The 20,328-nt window shown below is 41.5% G+C and overlaps 1 protein-coding gene across 1 annotated transcript in view; it reads left to right on the top strand.

Moving 5' to 3' along the window:
- The window catches only part of LOC104530135 (mineralocorticoid receptor), a 95,757-nt gene that overhangs the window by 61,601 nt on the left and 13,828 nt on the right, over window positions 1–20,328 (top strand). Inside the window, exons 5-6 of the mRNA XM_010174637.1 lie at window positions 15,485–15,615; window positions 19,877–20,034. Of these exons, the coding sequence (XP_010172939.1) occupies window positions 15,485–15,615; window positions 19,877–20,034 (289 nt within the window). The remainder of the gene's footprint in view (window positions 1–15,484; window positions 15,616–19,876; window positions 20,035–20,328) is intronic.

Raw genomic sequence — 20,328 nt, forward strand, 5'->3', positions numbered from 1 at the left:
TTGTCTGCCTTCATTTCGTCATGTTACATATCTAATTAAGTGTACTGTTTTTCTTCATGGATAGCACATATATGCCATTGCATTAATTGAGCTTAAGTAAATGCAAAGATGTGAACTGAGGGATAAGAAAATGACCAGCCAGCCTGTGACAGAAATGCCTGAAAAGAGGCATAAAATAGTGTATTTTATGTTGTGTGTGTAAGTTACAGTATGTGGAGGGGTTTTTTAAGCCTTTCTTTTGTAGCATAGTAGTTGTAATGAAAACTAATACTCTGTATGCATAGCTTTCTTTTTAATCCACAATAAGACTTTAAAAGACCGTCATGTATGTGACACAACATAATTCCTGTTGCAGGTAAACACTCTTAAAGGATGACTGTTACATATGTAATTACACTGAAAAGACATTGCAATAATAATGCTCCTAACGCTGCAAGCTCAAATCCGCAAAGTTGAAAAATTCCAGAATTAAGGTGCTCTGTGAAATCGTAGTTTGAGCCCTTTGGGTATGTCCTTTGAAGATTTTACCTGTAACCAAACCTTTAAATTCTGCTATCCCATAGTATTTTTCCTATGTGGCTCCTTCCTTTTTGTATTGATCAGGTTGGATGAGTTGTAGGGATGATACAGGATTATGTAGTGAGAAACTGTTGGATTTCTGCTTCATTTGTTGCCAAGCAAGGAAGCCTTACCTTGAATGGATCTAGGGATTTGGGAGAACAGAGAGGTATTTAATGGGGAAGATTTTCTTAAGACGTGGCAAAAGACTATCCCTGTTTCAAGACCTAAGCTCTGAGACGTTTCAGGTTCCTACCACAAAGTAACGGAAATCCCACCAAAAAAAAAGGCTGTTGTTTATTTAACTCGAGGGAGGGAGAAAATTCTCTTAAGAATTAATCAAAGACTTTAGCTGAAATTTTCCAATCTAATTCAACCTGAGGCAGGCATATGCATGGACAATTTAATTCCAGAGCATAAAATTGGTAAAATAATACACAATTGAAAGCAGGAAGCTGACTGGTGCTGCTTAGAGTGGGTACCAGAACAAAGCAAGGGATGTAGCAAAATACAATGTTTTTTAACACTAGCTTATTTTCAGGGATTCTCTCTGAAGCAAAATGAACCGTTTGCTACAGAGAACAGCCTAAAGCATGATTTTTAAGATGTAGTCCTGGAAGGTAGGGAAGTTAGTTTCAAATTCCCTTGGCCTCTCCCTCACTGAATGAATTATCATTGAACTAATAGCTAAAATGACTCCTTCCTTGGCTGTGCCCTTTTGAAGGAAAAGTCCCCAACATTTTTTAAATGAGACGGCGTAACAGTTTAGGTCCTAGAAGAAATCTGATGATCTGAATCTTTCAGTAGTAGGAGTTTGTGTTTGCAGCACAGAAGTCAGATGGCTAAATCCCACAGGAAGGCAAGGGATGCTTCTTCTTGCTCATGTTTCTGCAACAGGCTCGGGCAGTTGCTGTCCCGCCGGCTAGTGGTGGCAACCTCCCAGGTATCTGCTTCCACCCATACATTAAGTCAGGGCATCGTCTGGCAATCTTTCAGAGGCTCAGGAAGGGATAAAAAGCATTTACGAGTGCAGCACTGCCAACAGAAACCCAACAGGAGCCAAGATGTGATGCAGCAGGGATCCTCACTCCACCAACGTGGGAAACCAGCAGGAGCGGTGGGCATAGGCTGCCTTTGGGGCCACGGCTTGTGCTCCCAGCACGTGTTCCCCTCCCAGCTAGAGGCCAGAAACTGCATCCCTCATGGCAAGCTGCCCCCTAAGGAAAAGGGATGGTGGCTTTTAATCTTCCATAGGGCAAAATCCCAGCTGATGGTATTTAATATTAATGAATATTAAAAATCAAGCCATGCATCCTCTTTGGCATGCATTGGTATTGCTGGTAAAAAGAAACCAGAGGGCCAGCCTGATGCTGGAGTTCCCCCACAGGTCTCGATTTTTTTCTTTTGATTTTAGGTTTTGCACAATCTCTTTGTAGACTTCTAAACCCTTGGGGACTTTTGAAGAAGAGACTCAAATTCCAAAACTGTTTACTATTTTTAGGAAATTTACTCAGATTATCTTACTTACCATTCCAGCATTATCTAGCTATACAATAGCAATGATGTGGGATACTGAAAGAGTTCAGTAATGCTGAGACACTTTAGTACATTAAAGTACGACATCAATATTTCAACAGTATTTTGCAAATGCACCAAATGACTAATGTACTGTGAGTTTTCTTGCTCCTTTGATTTTTCTTGGTTTGTCGTGTGCAGCATAAAGAATAAATCATAGGTGCATCAATGTGCAGGTTCTGGATTTTCTGACCATTGTACTTTCTTCTAACTGTCATCGGATTTTTAGAGATTTTTAGCCCAGTCAAGAACTTCAGGGTTTGCCTGATAAAAACAGCATTAGTCACTGCATGCGGTACCCAGAATTATTAAGGTGAACTTGAAAAACCAAGTCTAAAAACTGGGGCCAATTTCACAAGCATTTGGATCAGTAATGTCTTATTTTCCATCTCTGAAAATTACTGTATTACCTCATATGCAACTCAGTCCTTACAGTAAAAAGGTTTCCATAGAGGTGGCAGTTTGCTGAATATTATGCAAGAAACATTAAGAGCAGAATATACCGATTGTCATATTGTTTGGTGCTTTTGACTGATAAGGCGAAGCTTCAGGCTATGGATTTTAAACTAAGTGGCTATCCTTTCATTATTGCCACTTTGGGCAATTGTGACACTACTGGTTGCTTTTCTAGTTTGTAGTGCAGTATAGATGACTTTTTCATTATAAAATTCAATAATCTACTCCAGTTATTTTTAAGTAACCCAATAATACTATGTATGTAATGTAGTTTAACAAACTAACAAAGGTTACTGCAAATTAATATAAATCACTCCTTTAAAGTGCAAGATTTAACTTTCAGTAAAATAAGAATGTACTATTGGAAGGAGTTTTCATTCTGTGCCTTTGGTAATTGCCCCAAGTGTGAAGTTTTAAAATTTAAAAGCAGATAGAGGTCGATAGTAGCAATAGAGGAAAACTAGAGAATACATTTTTCAAATGAGAAAGTTGACATAGAGCAAATTAGGAAGAGAGGCAGAAAATCGGCTTCAGTACATGGGGATTTCTGTGAAGTTTCTGTGCTAATGATGTCATGGGATGTGAATGGGCAGAGGCTTTTGTAACATTGAGTAAAGTCGTAAAATTAAATTAAGAATTAAGATGTAGCTTGGCTGAATAGCTAAAATTTTATTTAAAATCTGCATTTATTAATTATGTGTAATTTATTAGTAAATAGCATGTTCATTGTCTTTTCATTATGTTCCTAACATCTTCTCATAATATACTTGTGGAAGCTGGCACCGTTGGGATTTGCTGTTGTGTAAGGCAGTGCAAGGATGCAGCTGCCTTTCTCTGCCCTTTCAGTGCTGAAGCTTGTAAATCTTTCTGGTGTTCTGATTTCTATAGTAACAGCAAATAATAATAAGCTGAAAATTTAAGACCAGCAGATTTTTTTTTTTAAACCTTATATACCTTGGGGGCAGGGAGGGGAATTATTACTTAGATCATCTGTGAGTGGTGGTAAAGCCAGTAAGTAACTTATTTTATTCTTTAAAAGATTGCTTTTTTCCCCATCTGTGTTTTGCAGGATGATGGCTGTTAACCCTTTTGATTTCTTCTGCAATCTGTTAATCCTGTAGTGTCTAAATTTAGGTACATTTTTGTAATCTCTTTCATCTGGCAGTCTCCAAATCCCTCATTTTTAATTAGTATTGCCACAATGATCGTTGATAAGAGTTGTCAATGTTCATTCTTTGCCAATAAATTCTGTATGTGATTGCTGATCTTGTGAAAAGGTCAGCAAGCACTTCTTGATATTCCTCCCTGCATTATTTTTTCTTGCATATATTATTTTGAAGAGGAATACTGCATTCATACAATCTAAATTGTCAGTGCAGTGAGAAGTGGGTATCTCTGAGTATTTTTTTTTAATATATGTTGTTACTGTTATTTACTTTTTCATAAAGTGCAGCTCAGTTCCCATCCAGAGAAGTATATAAAAGGATTTTGTTACATACCCACCCCAAAATAGTGCAGACACAGAAGGAAATTTTGAAGAATTACTGTCATACCTGTACATAATAGATGCAATATACTTCAGCTAGATTTTCCAAGTTCTGTTTTGCTTTTTCTTTGTAAACAGGTCAATGGTTGGGCAAAGCGGTAGATTCAACTGCTTTGCATAAATTTCTAGAGGCTCTGCCTTTTAATGCCTTTATCTCTAGACACTTTCTGAATTTCTAGGGTGTTTTAGTTAAAACTGTGAAACTGTGAAGGAAAATGGGAGATAAAGTAGTTTTAAGGAGCTCCATAAGAATACGAAAACTGTCAGAAGAAATGTCCATCTACCACAGATTCTCATCCTTTAAACTGGCCAGTTGCAAAGAAAGCATAAGATCAGGACAAGGGTAAAATGATACTTTTTCGTGTGCCCGTTCCAGCAGGCAGTGATTTAGGTACTTTCTGAACGGGAGATTGCATTCAGACAATTGTGCTTAATAACCCTTCTGTATCTTTCTTCTGTGAATTTGTGTAATACCTTTTTGAATACATTTATAATCTTGACATCTAAAATGTTCCATTGCAGTCTCTTCTGCAATTTAATTATGCGTATTTGTTTGTTGGAGATGTTTCTAAAGCAAGTAGCTGATAATTTAATGGAGTGCCACTTCATTCTTGTGTTTGTAGTAATAGTGCTAATATTCCTTTTCATCCAGTGTATGCCATTTATCACTTGCAGATCTCCATCAAGTCCCATCGTTTCTTCTATGAGCTGAGACATCAGCTAGTCAATTTAATCTCCCCTTGTACGTCAGTTGTTTGCTACCCTGGCCATCCTCATCTCCTCCCTCTCAGTGTTTTTGCTAGCCTGTTGTATTAATTTTGGGAGGAGACCAGCTGATATGCTGTGTTCAGAGCACAGTGGATTTAGGCAAAGGGGCAATCACTGCACATTTAGCAAAATTATGATTTCTATCTCGACTCTTTTTCTCTCACTCTTTTTTTGACCATTAGTAAACACTGAGCAAGCATTTTCAAAAGATAGAAGCCTCAAAAACCTGTTCCAAGTTACACTTAGGTCTCTTTATTGTGTGATGTCCGTTACTTTAGAGCCAGTTATTTTGTATGTATGGTGGAAGATGTTTATACTGTTTGCATTGTCTCGTAATTAGTGATTTTCACCTTACATTTTGTCAGCCAGCCACACAGTTTTGCAGGATTTTTTAGCAGTTTTTCACAGGCAGCTCATGATTTCATTGTCTGGAGCCATCAGCAAGCTCCTTAGGTCTGATTTTTTTGAGATGATGTACAAGTATAATTTTCAGGACCCAGTGCCAGGGCTCTGTGAGACTTCCCTGGTAACCCCCATTACTTGTGAGAGATGTCCATTTATTATTACCCGTGGTCTCCTATTTTTAAGCTGCTAATAATCCATGAAGAGCCCTGCTCTTTATCCCTAAGCTCTCTTTAAGAGCTTTCAGGAGATCTTTTTAATAGCTTTGAAATCCAACTTTGCCGTGATTGCATCCCCCCATACCTCCTGATGCAAAGCGCCGTGTGCAGGAGATCCTAGACCAGTAATTACCCACGTTGGCATGCCGACAGACATTATTGCAGCCCATACCCAAGCTGCATGCCCCAGTTTCTTTTGTGTGGAAACCAGGACAGAGGAGAGGAGGAGGAGAGGGTTGGTGTTTGCTTAGGTCTCACCCCATATGGCCGTGGGATGCAGCTAGACCTGGCATGTGCGAAGCATTTCTATCGTACAGACGTTGCCTGTATTGATCAGAACATCCTTGTGCTATCGTCAGAGCACTCTTACAGATACGTGAGGCACGACCTTTCTTTGACAAAGCTGCGCTGACTTTCTTCCCTTTACAGCATCTTTATTTTTCTATTAATGCTCCTCTTTCAGTTGTTTTGCTGGATATTGAAATGAGACTTACTAGCCTCTGGTCTCTTGAGTGCTCCCTCCCCAACTCCAGACCCATTTTAAGAAATCAGTCACGTTTGTCACCTTCCACACCTTTTATAAGGGCAATTTAAGCAATAAGCTGCACAGCACAGTTAGTAGTTCAGCATTTCCCTATTTAAGTTACTTTACAGCTCGTGGATGCATGCCATCTGGTCTTGGTGATTTATTACTATTCATTTTACTGCATTTTTTTTTCTTTCTAAACCCTTTTCTACTCACACTTTAATCTGAAACTAGTTCTCGCACTCTCTTACTTGAAAAGGGAGACTGGTGCAGAGCCTTCCTGAACGCCTGTGTGGAGAGCACTGATGCAAAGATTTTATTTAACTTTTCTACTATGGTCTGATCTTTCTCAAGCACTTCTTTTTCATCTTGATCATCTCTTGGCCCAGGGAATGTTCTGGCAGGTTTCCAGCTTGTGATGTGTTTGAAAGGATCTGACTGCTAGTTTTTATGACTTTAGTATGAAGACTTGCCCAACAATTTTACATTTAACTTGGCATAATTATACTGTCTTAGTATTGTCTTAGCATGACTTTGGGACATCCACAAGCCTTTTGGGAGGGTGTCCTTTCACTTCTCTTGAGGTCCTTGGCAGGAAGGGCTAGGATAGAGGAGAGGTTTGTTTCTTTCAACTCTCTCTGAATATGGTGCTGCTTTAAACTTTCTGCACATCAATCAGCTGTTTGTTGGCATCTCCAAATGTCTTTCACAAGCATAGTGCTTCCTTTCACTACTTCCCCTGTAGAGTTAAATATTAAATCTTCCAGATTAAAAGAAAAATTAGGAAGTAATTTCTCTAAACTAATATGAGAGGAAGTCATACCTCGATTGACTTCCAGAAAATGCCAGGCTTTGCATGACAGCGTGAGCAAAGTCTTGATTTCTGAGGCATTGTTGGCACAAGAGGAGAATTGCTGCTGCATGTGGAATATAGCAGTAATTTTGCTGATGAACCACTGCAAGTGACAATGAGCCCTGGCATAATGGATATGTAAAATGGCACCTCTTCTGCCTGATGATACCTTTCTCTGATGAACTTTAAAAGAGTATTCTCATGTGTACATTATCATCACTTATTGAATGCAGTATTGAAAAAGTATTTTGGTAAAGGTGTAATTTTGTATTTTCTCATTTAAACTGTGATTTGTCTCTTTTGGAATGCAAATGCAAACAAAAGAGAGTATTTGGTATCAGCATTCTACTAACTGCATAATTAACTGTTAATTCCAGCAGATACTTGGGATTTTTTGCTATTGATGTGCCTGGGATTTTAGGGTTACATAACTGGATGATTATTAAGCTGGATTTTAGCACAAGTTCTCCGTAACTGATTGGGAGCTGAAACTCTCCTTTGGCAATCATTATCCACGAGCTGTTGCCAGTTCCTTTGTTGACAGTCATGTAACAGGAGGCCACTTAGCTGAAACTTTAAAGCAGCTCTAAATTTCTTAGTATCAGTTACCTGGGATTGTATTCTGTAGGATTGCCAGGAGAACTTTCTTGGGAGAAAATTTAATTTTCAGAATTGACTCCTCTAGGCTCAGTGTAAAAAGTTTGTACGCCTGTGGGACTAAAGCCCACAAAAAAAAAAAAAAAAAAAAAACAGCTGTGTTTGTAGGTCTGTTTTAATGTGAAATGACTTTCCTTGTCTGATTATCAGTGTTGAGCATTGGTGGTCCTCAGCCTAATCCCTGTTTTGTCATGGGTTTGGCAGCTGCCTCCGCCAAGGTCATTGCTGTACTGCCAGTACTCCCGGCTACACATGTCTCAGTCTGCAGCACCCCAGTCACCTGGAGAGAAGCTTGTGGGGTTAAATGTTTTACTTTGGTAACAGTGGGTTTACACATTCATGTGGCAGGGTTGGTAGGGGGAGATCATTACTGAGGTACTTCTCTTTCAGCAACTTTTAGAGCAGGAAATATGTCCTTTTTGTATTCTGTACTTCCTTGCAGGGAGCAGCTTTCTCCTCTTGTGCGTCAGATTCCTGCAGGAACACAGCAGCAGGAGTCAACTCTGAGACCCTTGAGCCGATTCCCTGCTGCTACAGGAGAATCTCACCATAAAATCTCCTTATTTCAAAGTAGAAGGTAGTGCCAAGGCCTTGCTGCTATGTCAGATTAATAGGGCACAGGGGTTTTTTTCCTCCTCACCTTCTAGGTAGAGAGGAGAAATGCTGACTGTCAGTAGTGGCGAAAGTCAGGTAGGACAGGGCAGAGGGATTTGGGGGCAGCAGGAGGAGCTGAGGTGACATTTGGTGGCAGGTCTTGCAGCTTTGCTTTAAGACACGACTGCTGGCACCTGCTTGCCCCTCTGTATGAAGGAGCATGTACATGGGCAACAGCTGCATCAGGCAGTTCAGTGGTATGAGCCAAAATGGCCTGGGAGCTCAGGAATATGCTGAAAACCTGGAGTGTCACAATGGCGTGTTGGGTTGGGTTTGGTTTGTCCAACATCGCTTGTCTAGGCAGCTGGGTGGTTGTCTGAGCTTGTCACCTGTATGCTACCTCCAGGCTAACACATTCCTGGAGGAAATTCCCATCCTATGTTTATCCATGGCAGTTTAACCAGCTGCAGGGTAATAGTTGAATTCTCTATCCCTCCTGCTTAGGGAGGGCATCTGCCACCTTATCAGTAGGAGGAGGAAGTCACTGGTGGTGCCAAAGATGGGGTATTTATTTCTGCTGGCTTACTGACAAACTAAAGGAAAAATGACTGTGACCCAAATATCTCTCCAGGAGAAACTGATGACAAAACTGCCATTAATTTCAACAGGATTGAGTGCCCGCATTTGCCATTGATGCAAGGTAACAGGTATTATTTCCTTTCTGGAAGGAGATGGCTCTAAAGCTGTCAGAGTTGAAGGCAGTGTGTTGAAGGGAGCATGTTTTTGTCTCTTTCTGCTGTGGCTTGCAGAGTGAGCAGAGATTAGAAAGTGCTGAAAAAGATATAAGTGCTGAATGAAAAGTCATAATTGAATTTTGCCTGAGTTCTACATGTATTTTGGCTTGGATGTTGATCAGTGCAATAACTTAATGATGCTGCTCCAGTACTGCTGACTTTGGTTGCATTTATAATGGCTTCAAGATGGGAAACAGGTGTCTGGGTACAGTCCATTGAGCAGAGTGATGCACAGCATCTCCCCATGCCGCCGCACACAGAGCAGTGCAGTGATTGCTCCTTGGCATGGAAGAGTAGGTTCAGTTTTGCGCTAGGTAGTGTCATTCCCTTCCCACCATTCTTCATGATGGAGCTGTTGAAGTAGAATACTCCCTCAAGAAACAGTACATTGTTGTTACAGTAATACATTATTTTTTTTATTTCCCTGAGAACCTCAAAACTTTCTCCAGACAAGTGAACCCCTCCTCAGGCAGGTAAGATAATTCAGGCCGAGGGCTTTTCTGATTAGATGGTTTGAGCAGCTGAACAAGAGACTCTGTGATCCCATGTGCCTGGTCTTTTTTACCCCTTTATCCACAGCTTGCCTGCCTTGCCCTAAAGGTGTCTGGTGATGTTTCACTCCTCTCTCTGACAAGTTCAAACTGACGCCTTCTGGCATGGTGGAAAGCAGACCTTGCTGTCTGAGGTTTCCAAACTGGTTTTGACCTTCAGGCCTTTGGCAGGTTTTCTTGTTGGGTTGCATTTGTTTGTTTTGGTTTTGTTACAGTGTAATGTGCTTTCTGAATTTCCCTGAAATTACTTTAAATGACAGACAGGCTTGAAATGGATACAGGTTTTAGTCTAGCAAAGGAAGGGCTCTTGATTATAAAATTGGAAACAGTTCTTATAGGGGGAAAAAATGTAAAATCAGGAAACAAAGAATATCTTTGACATCAGACTTTTGCTCCAAGTGTTGCTTTGTCTTTTCCTAAGTCTTTTCTGAGCTGCAGAGCCAAGGGACTAAGTCAGGGGCATGTTTGTTTCTCTGAGGTGCTGTGAAAGAGGATGCCTTTGCCCAGTTTTTCTTGGGTTCATCAGCAAGTCACTTGAGTACTGATAAAACTTCAAAACATGCACCACAGCTTTCCCTTTCTTTGCTTCCTTGTCTAATGTAGGGAGATGCCTTGTGCTGCAGCTTTGAATAGTATCCATGAGAAAGTAAATAAAGTGTGGTATCAGGTTTGGTTTGGGGCTGAGTTTCACCTGTGAGTGACTATTCCGTGCTGCATGAGTTCTTCTTTTTGGTTACGGTCAGTTGAGTTGCAGTTTCCATCCTCAGCAAGGAGATTTATGATACTAGGCTTTATGATGACTTCATAAATTATAAGTTACTTATTCATAACTGGTTGTTTCTGTACAGCATGCCTGCAGTTTCACAATTTCTGATGTGACTGGTTTCTGGGGAGGTCACATAAAGGTATAAATGAGATAGATGACTGGGTTGGTATTTAAGATACCTTGTCTTAAACAGTATCCTTAAACCATCCCTCCTACCCCAATGTGACTGCTCAAATCTGACATCTCTGCTGTAGCTGGGTGGCTCATCCCTTGGTGATTTGGGGCATCAGTCCCATTTTGGCCAGGTGCTCAAGCCATTTACCTCATCACTTGCCCCTGTGTAAAAGGACAGCTACTTCCACAGAGCGGGGAAATCTGAGGAGCTGGGTTGGTTTGCCACTTTCTCATCTGTGTATTCAGCTCTCTGGAGGTAGGTGTTGAGGATGAAACTAGCTGAGGTGTTGGGCTGGTACTGCAGAACTGATCTCCATGCAGCCTGCCCATGGAAGGAAGATAGGAGACCTGGAGTCAATTTAAGAATAAGGGTGGCAGAGATGACAGAAGCAAGGACATAGAGATTGCACGGGGTTAGGGGGAGATCGCAGATCAAGTGGGGAGAAAGAACATAAATGTAGGGAAGGGACCAGAGTCTCTCAAGTAGGAGCACATTTGCTGCAGTTCATTGAGAGAAACCTAACAGTAGGAACAGGGCCCCTCTTCCCACCTAGGCTGTTGAGGTGCCTTGGGGGGCTTCACCAGCGGAGGTACCCACCTTGTCTTCCTCCCAGGGAAAGGAGGGAAGAGCAACAGCAGTTCAGTTCCAGTGGGGATATGATGAACAGCTCTGTGGCCACTTAACACAAGGTACCTGTGGCCAAAGAGGCTCTGCAGGAGCAATAGAAGTTGGGCAGAGCCGTAGCTGCAGGCAAATGGGCTGGTTGTGGTGCTCTGCCCACATGCTGAGGGAAGGGACAGGCAGAATGTGAGCTGGGCATTAAATTAAGCCTGTAAGGAGACACTTGAGGAGCACTCCTAAAATGGATTAACTTAAGGTGTAAAGTTTAAAGCGTATTATTATGAAGGAGGATTAAGCTAAACTGAGCTAATGACACCACTTTTGAATGCATATCCGCACAGCGGATTCAGAGCTTTGACTCCACGCCTTTTATTACTTAAATGTACTTACCTTCTTAAGTGTCCCCACCCATAAAGATACATGCCCTTATATTCCAGATCTTCACATCCTTCACTTTCCGTGTTGAGAAGTTTATATGTTGTGTCAGAGGTAGAGCTGGTATCCGTTGGTTGCTTTTTGCTTTTTTTAATATATATATTTTCCTTAAAAAAAAAACAAAACACAAACGACAACAAAAAAAAAAAAAACCCTCAAAAAAACAAGACAAGACAGAGGGAAAGCAGCATAGAAGTTTATATTATTTTTTCCCCGTGGTGGTAATGGCATTTGTGATGACTTGATGGTATTTATTCTTAGATGAGGCATGTGGTAAGGAAGAAGTAACTTTGTTTATGTTATGTTGACATATCCTAATTTCTATGTGCCCCATATCTTTTAATATATGAGCTATTTCTATTGCTTTATTTTTTTATTACTCTTGTGATATTGGCATATCTGTGATGTCAGCATTTGAATTTTCAAAAATACCCTCTTAGTTTACACTGTGTCAGTTAAAAATCAAATGCAGAGTTGAATTCTGTAAACTCCCACAAAATGCTTATGTTACATTGAACAGAGTCATGAATTAACTACCATAATTTATAGTTAGTAGTAATTTCTAAATAAGTAATAAATCAACTGAGTTGACTTTTGGGAAGGAAACTGATTTGAAATTACAGGTCTGCTGTATGTTAAATAAACTACTTAGTAACTAGTTCTGTGTGTAATTTTACCTTGCTACAAACAATGTCATCAGGTTTTCCGTGAGGGTAAACTAGGGATCAATATTTGTAAGTAGATAAAAGACTAAATATTTAAAAGACAGCCAAAAAAGACCCAAGCAAACAAAAAAAACAACAAAGAAAAAACCTTACTTTTACTAAAATTCTTCTATTTAGGAAATCATATAAAAGCAAAACAAATACAAAGAAAAACATAAGAGCTAAAAAGTAAAATGTCACAAAAGTGTAATGAAATGTAAAAAAAAAAAAAAGATTTGAGTCAGGATGCTTTTAGGTTAGCTGTCACAGGGAGTGTTTTGCCACGCTCTACAGTGAAAGCGTAAGAAACCTGAGACAAAACCTCAAAATGTTTCGTTTTATTTGCTGTGCAGCTTGTGGTATCGGATGAAAGGTCTGGCGCTTCTCCTGTCTGTGGAGGTCGAACGCAGGCAGGGATGGTGGCAGCTGCTTTATGTTCTGAGGCTGGAGAAACTAACTTTAGTGTCCTGTAAAAGTACTAATGGGTATAATAGTCTGTTCCTGTTTTGAATCCTGCTAGTCTTTAGCAGTCTGAGGTACACCTTAAAAGTGGTTTGTTTTTTTTTTTTAAATACAAATATCGTTTATTAATCATTTGCCTTTCAACTTCAGTACCTATCTTGCTGAGCTTCCTAGGAGAGGTCAATTAGGAGCCATCATTATCTGGCTCCTAGACCTGGATTTGGTAATTTTAGGAAGAGAGAGGGGAACAGGAGGGAGATCACTCCTGCCAGGCAGGAGGACCTTGGGCTGGTTTAGGGTGCTGTCCCCAATGTGGCGTAGGCTGAGTCATGCAGTGGCCAAACATGAAGGAGCCCTCGTCTCTGGCACACTCGGTCATCCATGCAAAGGGCACATCTGAACGCCGGCAGAGAAGAAGATGCTGCTGTGCTGGGTTGGCCGCAGGCCTTGGATGGTGGCCACCAGCCTCAGGCAGACCCATGGCTGGAGCAGGACCCCAGACACAGCACTTGCAGAAATGCCCATTTGTGTGCATCGGACATCTTTTAATTCTGCTAATTCTTTTCTGTTGCACCCAGTCCCAGTTACTCAGGGTCGCTCTGCGTGCAGTCATAGCACGCAACAGTGTTGGGTGTCCGAGTGGTGTCTGTAAGTCCTCTGCAGCATGCCACCGGGCTTGTGTGCTCGAGCCTGTGTGCATCCAGCAGCACAGGCTGCTCTTCTCAAACAGAGCGCCAAGTGCTGTTTCACTCACTGTCCAAAGCAGTCAAAGAATATTTTCTCCTATTTGTTTTCTTCCCTGCAATCCATGATGCATAATAAAAATAAATAAACATGGAATTACTACTATTCAATTTAAAAAAAAAAAAAAAATAAAGCTGGAAGTTTTTAGTCTCAAGAAGAGGGTGGAGCGGGGGAAAAGTGCAGAGCCCATATAACAATGGGGAGTCTGCTTTATTAGTATTAAGGAGGAAAATAAAATCTGTTCTGGCAGTAGTGAAATAAAACACCAGGAAGATTACGTCAGTCTTTGTTTGCACACAGTATGATTCTTCTCTTTCACCAGCCAATTTGTATGTTTGAAAAGGCAGTTGTCTGGTTAAAATAATTAGCTGAACTTCATCCAATTCCCCGATTATGTGAAAAAAATTTTGAAGAAATATAGACAACGCTGTTTAGCAGTTAAAAACAAAAACAAAAAAACAAGTATTGATCACTGAACGGTTATAGCGCCTCAGCTAAATACTCACATATATATCCTAGTTTCAAAATGAGACAGGCGCATCTCGGTGACTCTGTGCTGTAGCTGTTGTGGTTTCAGATAGCGGCTTTAGAAGTATAGCAAAATCCTAACTCATTCTATCTGAAACTCGTGCAGGATAGGGTTGCCTAAGAGAAAAGAAATCGGGTCTGAAACTAAATGTATCAAAGTATATTTAAAGGAAAAAAAAAAAAAGTAAACTGGATGCAAGTCGTGTATCATTATTTTACAATTTAACTGGCAAAAATCTGTGCTAATGAACGAGATCATCTTATTGTATACTCCTTTATTCCAGACTATTTTAGATTATTATTTTAGGGAAAAACATACAGAATTTTTGAATGTTTCAGTGTTTACATAACAGACCATTGCAACAATATCACTAGTAATTCCTCGTAGGAGCTCCAGTGTAGTGTATTAGCAAGAAATTCAGTGACTAGGAAATAGTTTCTCCTTGTTGTTCCTACATTTCCATCCTTGGAGCTAGACCTGTTGTGTTTTCAGAAAAAGTGATCAAGAGATTTGGAAACAGAGATCACTTGGGAAGGAAGTGTAAGTGCTGCTGGCTGAGGCAGTGGTCATCCCAATTGTTTCTTAACTTCAGACTCCTCAGGAGACGTAAAGGCAGTAACACAAAATCAGGCATTTTATTTTATTTTTGTTAAACCACTTCCCCATTTTCCAGACCTGCCAGACCTGTTTATATGAGACTGTGTTACTGAGGATGAGGAGAGTGGAGATGTCTGCTGGCACGGTGGAAAACCCTGATCCCAGGGCCATGCTGGCTTGTGGCCCCGAGTGTGCATGGTGGGCGGCAGAGCTCTTTGCCATGGGTTCTCCTGGTGTTGGAGGCTGCTGGGCTTGGCATGGGGCTGACTGTCCTGAGCGGTGAGGGCTGCAGGTGTGAGGCTGTCAGTCCTCCTTGGCCATCCTGTTCCCCAGCTCAACTCTGCACCAGACATTTCTGAAACCCATTTCCATCTGTACACCAACTGATGGGGGATGCACCATTTGAAACATGCATGCAGTGGCTCTAGGTTCCCCTGTTGCACTGGTTCTGACTGCTTCAGCAGGCTCATTTCCATCAGCCAGGACAGAGCTGAACAAGTATTCACAATTTAAAGGCATTTTAAAATGTTTTTGCCAGTTCATTAGCATTGTCACTGTATAAAACTCAAATTACTTTTGTTTCTGTTCCTTCTAGAGGGGTGGATGTAAATGCTGCCCACAGTCTGCCAGGTGGCGAAGTGAACTCAGCCATCCATGGTGGGTGGTGTAGGATGGTGTAGGCAATGCTCAGGTTCTCCAGAGCTCATAGGCAGTGGCTTTTTCTACCAGCCTGGGACCAACCAGCCCTCTGGGGCTGGCAGGACTCCAGCTTCATCCCCATAGTTCCCAACTCCCTTAGCTAACCTGGACCTCACAGCTATGGTGTCTTACTGACCGCTGCGATCAGTGCTTGGTTTCCAGGTCACACCTCGCTTTCCTTACGCACGGGCTGCCCCGTGCACATTGCGCTCTCCCGTATTTATTCTCTGGATTTTGTTTCTCTCTCTTTGCAGGGAACGGATGCGCCAGTCTGCTATGTTTGAACTGTGCCAGGGGATGCACCAGATCAGTCTGCAGTTTGTTCGCTTGCAGCTTAGTTTTGAGGAGTACACTATAATGAAAGTTTTGCTGCTGTTAAGCACAGGTAAGTTAGATTCATGGTTATGTGGGAATACTTGAAAATATTCCAATTTGGAAAGAGACGTGGTGATTTTAAGTAGTGTGACAAAAGAGCCAAACTGTTTCCAGCAGGGCCACAGGAGTAAGCCTGGTTTTATGTCTTAGTGTTTATCTGCAGATCTCACTCTCTGTTAGCATGGGAAGTGTCTTGCAGCTTGAATGCGTCATGTGCATTGGAAGGACAAGAGTAGCTGGGCGAGGGGCTGTGGCCCCCCTCTGTGGGGGTGCCAAGAAAGTGCAACAGCAGTGGGGACTGGTGAGAAATTCCCACTCAGCACTTAAAGACACTAGTGTGGGTGACTTAACATCACCTTTAAGATCAGAAGGTGTACGTTGCCTGTACTGCAGAATGGGTAGTTTTTCAATGCCAAGCTAATTGAGAATGGCAAGTCCTTTTACAAGGCTCTGTAAGTTTAATAAATGACCGCACACATTTTATTTTTCTCTCGAGTGTCATGCTTTGAGTTTTCTTAAGGTACAAAATTACATCTTGGTGTTTGTTACAGCACTGTGTAGTAATTAGCAGATCTATTGTTCTTATCTTACTGAAAATATTGAAAAATCTCCTGTCTCAGTACAATTGTATAAATGCACAGGCAGTTTGTACCTTCCTTTCCCATCCATAACTTGATTAAAAGTCACTTAACTGTAAACAAACTTTCTTCCGTGTAATCACTCTCCTGTTTGTGGGATCCACTCAGTGACATCACGATGAGATAACGTATCAGCTTGATTGGTAGGCGTTCGTGATGTCACTTCAATGACCTCACCAGGCAAGAATTCCCCCGGCAGAAGGAGGCTGGATGTGGGGGCACTGCATGGGGAGAGGAGGAGCGGGAGATCAAAGGGGCTGCTGTGCTTATTCTGGCTTTCACTTGCAAGCTGTCGGCAGCGGGACGCGCGCCCGAGGCTGCCGGGGGCTGCCCAGGCTCGTGCTGCACAGGGCATCTCCCTGTCTGGTGGTGAGCAGAGCCCAGTGCATCCCGTGAGATCTTGCTGTCTTTTCCCATCACCCCATCTTCGGCCCCAGCAAGCTGAGAGAAGAAGCGGATGGCAAGGGAGAGGCGCTGGTTCTGCAGCTGGAAAGCGCTTATCACTGAGACCACCAAGGGACCCCAGAGTGGACTGATGCAGCGGCAGATTTGGACACCCAGGAGCCTCCTGAGTCCCCAGCCGTGGTGGCATGGGCGTGTTGGCTGCAGGCAGGGTTAGGTGCCTACCAAGGTACTGGCAGCATCCAGCAAAGCCAAGAAAGTCCTCAGGCAAGGTGGTGGGACGGGCATTTTCTCCCTGCCTGTGTAGTGCCTTTCCTGCAGACCTTGCCCATCCTACCCAGCCGGTAGCTCTGTGGTTAAAGTGCTTGCCTTTGAAGGAGGACATGAAGCTGCAGTTCCTGTCCTGGCTGGAGGGAATTTGGATCCGCTAGCAGAAACCTCCTGGGGCTGTAATTTTTTTAGGCTCAGCTGTCTCCCTCCCTCCTCCCCTCCCCTCCCATTCCAGCTTCCTGGGATCTGGGGAGATGGTACTACTTGGGAGTCACTTTGTGTCCTGGCCCATGGGGTCTGACCTAGTGGTCCTGCTCCACTGAGGGTTTGAGGAGATGGTCTGCTGTGAAACTGGGGCTGTAGGGTAGCCCTTGGCAGGGGGTGCTAAATGGACTTTTTTGAAGGTTGCCTCTTGCAGTCTTTCCAGAAGCAACTAGCAGCACTTAACATGGATGTGCTGGGTGGGTGGTCTAGCTCCCAAAATGTTCTTGAGAGCATGTCTGGATTGGAGATCTAGCTTTGCTACTTTTTAATCAGCCCTAAAGGGAGAGAATCTTTAGAAAAAAGAGCCTAAAGGGATTCTAAAAATGTATCAAAATTAAGCTAGGTATTTATTACTGCACCCTTTTGAAAGTGTTAGCTAATGACTTGAGTTGTTGCAAGAATCTGTTAGGCAAGATCAGCCTTACCAGTTAACTTCAGCTACCTGGATCCCTTTGAAACACACACCACAATCACTAGAAAACCTACTAAAACTAATTTGTTTTGGGAGAATCGGGATATTTACAGTATAGAGGGGGGGGAGGGAGAGCGAAATGGAAATTAAGACACTGCTAAAACCCAGAAAGTATTGTGTGAAGGGCAGCAAACCTGTTTTCAAATGATTATACCTTGATGCAACCTTATGACAGAAACACCAGGTTTGTTTTCATTTAAAATTTTTTATTGTGTCGTGTGATGAGCAGAGTACAAGTTATTCTGAAACTTTCATGATGACCACATCAAGGAAGTTTCACTCCATTTACATGTGGAAGAAACCACACATTACAACTCAATTGTTTTCTTGCTTTCCACAGACCATAGATTTTGGGAGCTTGCCAAAAGCATTGCTGCATTTAATAAGTAAAATCAGAAACACTGGGCAAACCTCCAGAATTTCATGTTTTGCTTGAGTTCTCTTTATTTGTGGTCTTTCTTTCTTTTTTAATAATCTGGCTGGGGTGATGGTATAATAATTTTCAGACAGAACAGTAAAATACGTAGTAGTAGAGAAAGAAAGAGTGGCTCTAACAGTCTTGAAGCAGTATGAAGAATACAGGTTTGTAAATATTAAAGGAGTGGTAAGGCCCATGCATTTTGTGTAAGGGACACAGTATGTTCTGATGGCTTTACCTATCTTGATTGGTTTCTCTGTATTCATCCAGCTTGAGCGGAATTTGTACATCTGTTTCAGTAATTTTCTTCTATCTGTCAGCTGACTGGCTATGAGATTTGGCATCTAGAATTTAAAAAATAAACATTATATTTATATAATATAAATATATAACGTTTACTGTGTGGTAGGCAGGTTGGTGCTTTACCTCCTAGGCTTTTTCTAAAGATTCCTCCTTGTGTCCCCTTCCAGCACTTGATGGTTGCAAGTCCTTGATGCTCATGTGGTAGTAGAGCTCCTCCTTGTTTTCCGTTGCTAAATTGCTCTGGTAGATAGCTGGCAATAGAAGTTGATGCGGGTGCTTTTTCTTAAAGCTTCTACTCTGGAGCCATTTGGGCAGTTGTTTCATCCTTGTGATGTGATTGCAGTGGGATAGAAGGCAGTTCACTAGATTTCAAAGAGAAGGGAACAGATAAACACGACAGTTCCTGTCAAGATGTTAAGTCAGGGTAAGATAAATTGGAAGATCCTCTTTTTTTTTCTTTCTTTACTAAGTAACTTCCCATTTAGCTTACTCAGATATAGCTTTCTGGCTCGTTTAGAAAATAAACTCACTCCTGTACAGTGTAGTATTTTATTTTCCTTCTTTGGACTAGCGTTAGGAGATGCAGAGTAGAAAAATATGTGATGGTTAAGTGGTATTCAGACAATCCAGGTATTAAAACACCCGTATGTTTTGTGTAATGTTGTTAGTAACCTCTTTGGGGTTTTCCTAGAGATCTGATCCTATAAGCCATTTGGGGCAGAAATTGCTGGAGTGCAGTCTGTAAAGAAATGGTGTATTTGCTTTTGTAATTAGCCTTGCTGATACCAGTCACAGTAAAAAGCATCACAAAACTCTACTTGTAGCCCATTTAGGAAATGATCCTTCTGGCAGATAGGAACTTTGATAGGACACTAGAAATGCTTGCAACTGTATGTCGTGGTCAAATACTGGGTCAGGATGCCTGCTTGGAAAATAGTCTTCTGTTTCATGCAGAATAATGGCTCTGTTTGTTCTAGGTGTCACACAGATGCTTACTAATATTGAAAGAAATTTTAGATGTTACTTGATGGCATAAAAACATGTCACTTGGTCTAGCATTTCTGCACGTAACAGCTATAATTCTGTACCTTCCACTCCTTTGCCAAGTGTGGGGAATCATAATCATTCAAGAATGATAAATCGTGTCTACGTCTTCAACTTCTAAAAACTTGTCCTTGATCCATCTGCCTTTTTTTTTTTTTTTTTTTTTTTGGTTGGGTTGTATTAAAAACAGTTTCAGCATGAGGTTAGCATGTGTTTGTATTTCTGAGATGCTATCTTGTCCTCTGCCACAACTTCTGCAATCACAGATCTGGAGAGGATGCTTCAATCACTTGATAATCTGTTTAATGTTGTTGATTCCTTACCGATGTCTGTTCCATTATGGACTTTGCTTAAAAGTTTAATTCTCTTATCCATTAACTAGTGTAACTTTTTAAGTATGCACATCAAAAGAATAAGCAATACAGTTAATATTAATATAAGACTGTCTTTTCAATGACAGTTCCCAAGGATGGTCTCAAAAGCCAAGCTGCATTTGAAGAAATGAGGGCAAATTACATTAAAGAACTAAAGAAGATGGTAACTAAATGTCCAAGTAACTCTGGGCAAAGCTGGCAGAGATTCTACCAACTGACTAAACTTCTTGACTCCATGCATGATGTAAGTATAACTCCTCAGGGAGTGCAGACAAGTTAAGCAAAAATCTCTCCATTAAGGTAAACCAGTAGTCTTTAATTGAGTTAACTAACACAGATTAAAAAAACAAAATTCTTTTTAAAGGAACATCTGAGAGAAGTTGTTAGATGAGTTTAAGGACAACTGCCAAGTAAAATAAGAAAATATGGGTCATTAAGGGCTGGGTCCTGCTGCCTTCTCCTGTGTTAAATGGTAGTGCGTTCCTCCAGTAATTCACTTAAGGTCAGTAGAGCTGAGTGGGGTCAGAGGCTCTTCAGC

The sequence above is a fragment of the Antrostomus carolinensis genome, unplaced genomic scaffold (assembly GCF_000700745.2).
Source record: "Antrostomus carolinensis isolate BGI_N321 unplaced genomic scaffold, ASM70074v2 scaffold36238, whole genome shotgun sequence".
Taxonomy (NCBI): domain Eukaryota; kingdom Metazoa; phylum Chordata; class Aves; order Caprimulgiformes; family Caprimulgidae; genus Antrostomus; species Antrostomus carolinensis.